At 39.8% G+C, this 7,558-nt stretch overlaps 1 protein-coding gene across 1 annotated transcript; it reads left to right on the top strand.

Annotated features, from left to right (window-relative positions):
• Nucleotides 1-5,410: 5,410 nt before the first annotated feature.
• On the top strand, nucleotides 5,411-7,012 carry LOC129773530 (uncharacterized). Its single transcript, XM_055777143.1, has 2 exons — nucleotides 5,411-5,890; nucleotides 5,945-7,012. The coding sequence occupies exons 1-2, from the start codon at nucleotides 5,411-5,413 to the stop codon at nucleotides 7,010-7,012; spliced, it is 1,548 nt and encodes a 515-aa protein (XP_055633118.1).
• The last annotated feature ends 546 nt before the right edge of the window (nucleotides 7,013-7,558 follow it).

Raw genomic sequence — 7,558 nt, forward strand, 5'->3', positions numbered from 1 at the left:
CCTGTTTTAGAAACAATTTTTGAAGCTATTGAAACAAGTTTCCGGGTCAATAATTAACACTAAACCCAACACGAGGGGTCAAATGACCTTAAAAAAAGAAAGTTATAAAAAAGAAAATGAAATTAATTAGTTGAAGCCCTGGAGATAATAATTAAGGCAGTATTCTAGTCTAGAAATTCGAAAAAAAAATCTTTTCGAAAATCCTATTATTTACCTACCTATAGCTATTTTAGTGATGCGGTATCCATCCTGGTACGGCCATAACAATTAACTTCAAACGCGTTTTTCTCGAAACTAGTTTTTGCAAACTGGCGTACACGTTATCTCAAGTTCTTGTCGAATTTGTATGAATATAAACTGCATGCATCTCTCTATCGCATGAACTAAAAAAAGGTACTTTAAGTTTACTATTTTCAAAAAATCGCGAAACGTAAGAAAAAACGTTCAAATCGCATTTTTTTTCTTCATACGGGCCTTCATTTTGTCAGAAATAATAATGTTTCTGACTTGTTCGAGGTTCATGCAATAGCAACATCTTTACTTATTCGGAATCTGTTTGATTTTTTTTGCCTTACAACCAGAAGGACTGGAATCGTTTACGCCGTGGCACAACTTTTTTTTAACCCCTCTACTTCATCAGCTTGTAACTATTCTAATTATGAATTTCCCGTTGAAGTTTTGTTTTATTACTATAAGAAAAATAAACAAATAATAATATTGTAATGGGTACTAAAAATATTCTTTGTTTTATTTTTACGGAATTCGAAAAACCGTCCGAAATTCGTGTCTCTACACTAGAATACCATCTCTAAGGCAGTAGAGGCAATGTATCATTCTTATTATTCCTCACAATGATTGATGAAAAAGGCGTCAATTCCTTAACAAATACATCTTCTGTGCAATGCTGCTATGCTTGTAAAGTTACAATATCGGACTCTAACATTTAGTTTAGACTTTAACAGCGCTTGCGAAAATCTGGGTTCGCAACACATACCATGCCACAAAAAAAATCAGGTAAGAACGAATCGGTATATCAGCCCAGCAATATTTTTTTTTGACGTAGAACTACGTCTTTCATTAAGGGTGCCAAATCAGAAAACAGGTCACGTTTTTATGAAATAAAGTTAACGTTAACAGCTATTTTTGCCGCGAACGGATTTTGGCGATTTACATACCAAACGAATTGGAATTATAAGCCCATAGTCTGTATATGGCTTAAATTGATGAAAATTGGAAGCATTCCCATTTCTTCATACATTTGCTCTGTCCTTTGTGTGCTTTCCCGAACAGAGCTGTCAATAACGAGCAACTTATCGACGAGCAACGAAGGGGAAATCGTAAAATGTAAAGTCTCCGTGAACGAAGGAAAACAAGAAGAACGAAGGGGAATATTTGCCTAGAGTATAAACAGTGGATCTCGCTGAGGCAAACTTTCATTCTTCCTGAGGAAATCGACTGAACAACATCGTTGCTGTAGACGCGATCAAATTACTCACTCGCTGATGTCTCTAACATTGTAATCATTGCCGCAAACTGACGCCATTGCATTAAGGTTCTGAGCTACACAATTGTGTGGGGAATCAACAAGCTCTCGTCAGCTCACCAAAAAAAAATGTTCTGGAATTTTGTCAGTGATTTGGTTTCGCATAACGGTAGGAAAACTCTCTCCACAAAGGATGACAGATAAGCTAATCTAGACTGGCAATATTAACAGATAAGAGCGCAAAACAGAGATGAGTGTGTTTATATTTAGTTGCTTCAAGCCATCGATATATGGATATTTATGTGCGTACGTGGGTGCTTCGTTAACCGTACGTGAAAATAGTGCGCTACGCTGAACCCCCATTTGTATCTGCTCCCGTGTGCATTGGCCCTGTAACGATGCAACAATCGCCTAAATTTTTTATGCTATGATTTACGATTGTTTGGTGGAGGGAAATATTTACGCTAGGGTATTAGTAATGAATCTCTTCTGAGGCAAATATCCTGCCTTTTTCCAAGCAGTTAACATTGTTTGTTTTCTTTCATCAATGCATTGATTTGACGCTATGGTGAAGCAGCTGTTAAGGTTGTGCACCAAAAAATTATTTGGGGAATACCAAGTTATTCAATTAGTTATATTAAGTTATTAATTTATTTGGGCTCGCGTGCCAGTCGCAAAACTTTCTCCATTAGGGAGGACAGCTGCACTTATCTCAAGAATGTATTGTTCTGCGAGCACAAGAATGAATCATCAAACATTATCGTCAGATGATTTGTAGAATCAACATTTCGAGGTGACCAAACTGATAGAATGGTTATTTTAAATTTTTCGTAGCATTATGAAATAATATCCGCAGTTATAAACAAGCGACTTGAATTAAACTACAGCGTAGTTCTACGTCAACAATGCGGTCGTGTCTTGAACACAACCTCCTATAATTTTTTTTTCTGTATTATAGTGATTTTCAACACTTTTGGTTGGTTCGTCACTTTTGCTTTCATTTTTGGAAGAATATCGGGAGTGAGAATTGAACTCGTGATCTTGAGCGTGAGAGGTATGGATGTTACCACTACGCCAGATCGCCTCCACAGCCCAGCGATACTAATCAATGGAATTTTCACATTTAGGAAAGCTTCAAAACTAGAAAGGGTTTTATCATTGACAAACCAAAGGCTGGAGATTCTGGCAACAGCAATGATGGCAATACCGCCCGTAGATTTTTTTTGAGAACCCGAAATAAGTTCCGAAATAACTGGCGTGGATTTAGAACCGATTAAACGACGAAATATTCTTATATAAACTCTATGCTCCGAGCAGATAGATCCAGAAAAAATTAACGATTACTGTATCTGATTACTGATAGGTACAGAATTTTACTTCTTGGCTATAGAATTATTCAAACCTATAGAAAGAAACGATCGAAGAGGCTCCAAACAAGAGTAATAAAATAATTAAATATGCCCAAGAACATTTCACTCGTAAAAATAGTCGAAAAAATACTATTCATAATATAGTCAATCATCTTCTTATCTTCGCATATACAATACACCCTGGTTTTTTTACGCGGGAGATACGTACATCGTAAAAAAATCCGCGTAAAAAAACAGCGTTAATTGAAAAATTCGCGTAAAAAACGAGGTCATCTAAAATCCATTTAAGACTTAGGTGCAGATGCGGCACTAATTTTCGTCACAAGCCCTTATTACTAGAGATGAAACGGATATCCGGTACCTATCCGGTATCCGGCATATCCGGCCAATATTGGCTATCCAGCCGGATACCAGATATTAGAAAATTGAAATAATTTCTCATTGACACAAGATAAACCATAACGAAGTAACCCATTAACATCGTTCATGCATAATTGAAAATAATGTTTGATTACTGAAAGGCTAGATTTTTCTTCAAAGATAAATTAATATTTATTCTAGCAAATCTTGTTAATTGGCGATACTCCTTAGAATGATCACCAAATATATCGATTCGATCGATTCGAAGTGTTTTCACATAACAGTCGTTTTCTATAGCATTGGAATAACGATATAAGAAGCCAAACACATGGCACCATAAAGCCATAAACCATGTTTATTAGTAAAGTTCTAAATTATCATCCCCGAAGCTCTCATCATTGTGATAGGAAATCCTTATCAGAAAAATATCTGTTCGAGATTCCTTGTTTATACTCTTGATACTCTATTAAATTAAAATATCATTATGAACGAAAATTTTATCATCGTTCCTTACATTGAGCTTGAGCATGTGTAGACTGTACAATTCGTAGTTGCTCTCCGTGATTGACCTGAACCAACCAAATTGCACAAAGAACACACAGAATGACGCTTGGGACTAGCAAATAATTCTCGTTGGGCAATTTTCGGTGATTCGTGCTTTAAATAGTCAATAACGACGCCGGCCACGTCCTTACAGTCACCAGGGGAAGGGAAGGAATGTTAGTATGATATTCACCGCCTGAAGGCCAGAAGGGTCGCCTCTGCAGCGTGGTTCCCTAGCGTTTATCATGGAAGGGATAGTTGTTAGTGGGAAAAGGTAAGAATCAGGATTCACCGAGGTAAGTGATATGATTATTTGAACGCGAACAAACGACCACTCGACGAAACGTAATTCTGAAAATCTTGATGTGTCGCAACACGCAGCAGAAATTATCTTCAGGCATTCTGAGAAGGAAAACCTATTAAATTAATTAGACCGGTTATACATTTCATTATTTCTCGTACATACATTTTACCGAAATCCAATCGCGACAGCGAAACCTAACAAGGTAACCGGGAAAACACCTCTATCCTTACACCTAAACGAGTCGATAATTTAACTTGTCAGTAATCGCGTCGTTAACTTTCTAAATTTTCATGTATTTGAACACCCGACGAAACCAGAAAGCCTAATGAAATAATTGAAAAAAAAACAGGAAACAAGAAGCAAGTTTACTTCACACATACTACACATGCAGACCTGCAATCCTGCCCAAATATCTACACAAAAGATACAGTTTATTTCTAAAAATATATATTTCTAAGCTGGCCTGACCTATTATAAATCCAATGAAATCGAAAATGAAAAATAGCACTTAAATAGAAAATTCGAGATTCAGGAACCTGGAACGTGTAATCTTGCATCAAATATCTAGACATGACTTGCCCAGCAAATAGGTATAAAAAGTTTCCCAAGCTATCTCGAGAGACAGAGAAGTAATTATTAAGTTTCGCTGTTGACATACTTGCGCTTAAAAGGAAAGAAAACAAAAATATTAACACATACACTACTTCGTTTGAAAAAATCCTACATAAAATCGCATTCAAGCATACTTTCCAAACAACAAGGTATACAACTGCAACCCGAAAATGTAACAAAAATTAAACCTTTAACTCGTCAAAAAATATTAAAAAAAAAATAATTCATTCATGGATATAATTTTATGAAACAGGAATTTAAAATACATCGCTCTTTTATACATTATGCACTAGTAGAATAAAATACAAAAATTTGAATTTCATCACACAAATCCTTTGCGCTTGCTCGATTCACGTCATCTAGCATTCACTCTTCCCTCCGTCTGAACACACCAACACTTTTTTGCTCTTTGAAAAGACCAACACTTTCTCTCCTTCTGACAACACCAAAACACTTGGGTGGCGCCAGCGAAGTGCTTTCTGTTTGTCTACCAGAATTATAAACCACGAATGCCAAATCCAATGAAGATTAATTGATGATGTTCAGCAAAAGATCAAGAACATTGAAAGTAATTTTGCTGTGTTATGACGAAGTCACTGTCCTTCAAGTATTATTCGGAGGCACTCTTCCTTTGTGATAGTATCACTGCGTCCAATTAGACTACAACTACAAACACAATTTTTATCATCGTTCATTATATTGGTAGCTGAGGCCAGAAAAAATCGACAGCATCTGGAGATGGTAGCCCTGGATCTAGAGAAGGCGTACAACCGAACCTGGATTCCATTAGTTCTTAAAACACTGGCTGACTGGGGGGTAGACGGCAACCTGCTGCACTTTGTTCAAAACTTCGCGACAAAGCGTACCTTTGAGGTAAAAGTCGGGAACACCAGCTCAAGGCGCCTGCATGAAGAAACTGGTGTACCTCAAGGTTCCGTCTTAGCCGTCACCTTCTTCCTGATAGCGATGAACAGCCTGTTCCGAGTTATACCGAAGGGAGTATGCGTATTCACGTATGCGGACGACATCCTTTTGGTAGTGGTGGGGAACACGCACAGGGCACCACGCATCAAGATCCAGGCAGCTACCAATGCTATCGGTAAATGGGCTGTCGAACGAGGTTTTCGGCGCAAAAGAGTGGTCACATGGTTGTATGCAGTCACAAACACCAAGGTTGCAATTCGGGAGTCAAAATCTACAACGACCGCATTCCCCGCCGTAGAACGTTGAGGATCCTAGTGGTCGGTGGTCGATTGCAACCTGAACTTCCAGCACCATTTCGGCGAGGTGAAGAAAAGCTGTGCCACCCGGTTAAACCTCTTAAAAACCATCTCCAAACCTCACCGGAGTAACAACCGAACGATCCGTTTACGGGTGGCCAAAGCCATCATCAATAGCCGCCTCACCTACGGTCTCGAAGTGACATGCCTGGCCAGAGATAAACTCCTAAAAACTCTATCACCGATTTACAAAAATGCACTACGGATTATCTCTGGTCTGCTACCATCAACACCAGCAGCCTCGGTATGCGCCGAAATAGGAGAACCTCCGTTTGACATTTTTATGGACGCGGCGATAGTTTCCAGAACTGCGAGCTTTCTCGCTAAAACCAGCGGAGGTAAGGAAACACACCTGACTGTTTTAACGAACGAAATCTTGCAGCAGGTGACACACTCAAACCTTCCATTGATAGCTAAACAGCTTTGGTTTGGGACTAACGACTGGAGGTTGCCGGTGGTCCAAGTGGATGATACAATCAGGAACAACTTTCGAGCTGGGGCGAGCTCTGTGGGTCTGAAGCAAACCTTCGTCGAACTTGTCTCAAGAAAATATCACAATTATGAAATTCGCTACACGGACGGTTCCAAAGGGATGCAAGGAGTTGGTTTCGAGGTAAGCGGTCATAATAACTCCCTTATTTCCAGCAAGAAGCTCGTCGACATTTGCCAGGTTTTCTCGGCCGAAGCTGCCGGAATATTTGAAGCTGCCACTATACCGTCAAGCAAATCGATCCTGATAGTTACCGACTCGGCTAGCGTCATCGATGCCGTTGGCGCGACTATAACTAGGCACCCATGGATACAAGCTATCAGGAGGTATCTGCTGCCGGACACAGTCCTCATGTGGGTCCTCGGACATAGTGGCATAGCCGGCAATGAAGCGGCCGACCGTTTTGCTGGAATCGGTCACCTTGGACAACTTTTGACGCGCAAAGTACCGCTAGACAACATCAGACTATGGTTCGCCAACACGTTCAAAACTTTCTGGCCGTTGAAGCGACGCTGTTCCTCCGGAGAATCAAAGGATCCATCACCAGATTCGAAGACGTCAAAACGATGAGAGAGCAACGAATCTTATCCAGGTTAAGAACCGGCCACTGCAACATGTCACACAACTTCAACAGAGGACCCTTTCATCCCCTTTGTGACTTGTGCGAGGTTCGCAATTCAGTCGAACACATCCTCTGTATTTGCCCAAAGTATGAGAACCTCCGGAACTTACACGGGATCAGCGGGAGCATTCGAGATGTGCTTGGCGACGACCCTACACAAACTACTGCACTGCTCTGTTTTTAGAAAGATGCCGATCTGTACTTTTAAATTTGAACAAAAAACTTGTGATTAAATCGAAGATCCTTGTTCCTTCCCCTTTGCGATAAGGGGAACAAGAACAGTCGGCATCTTCGAGTGGCGCGGATTCCCCATCTGTGGCCTGGGGCCATGGCAAGCGGACATCCTCGTCAAACCAGGGGAAAAAAAGCTCAAATGCGTAGAAATTCTCGTGACGAAATCTGTTTTTGTTTTATTGTTTTATTGTTAATTGCTTGTCCGTATGTGCATGTAAAATGAATAGTGAGCGCACATCGTGGCATGATTTCGGCCGTTT

The sequence above is a fragment of the Toxorhynchites rutilus genome, chromosome 3 (genome assembly GCF_029784135.1).
Source record: "Toxorhynchites rutilus septentrionalis strain SRP chromosome 3, ASM2978413v1, whole genome shotgun sequence".
Lineage (NCBI taxonomy): Eukaryota > Metazoa > Arthropoda > Insecta > Diptera > Culicidae > Toxorhynchites > Toxorhynchites rutilus.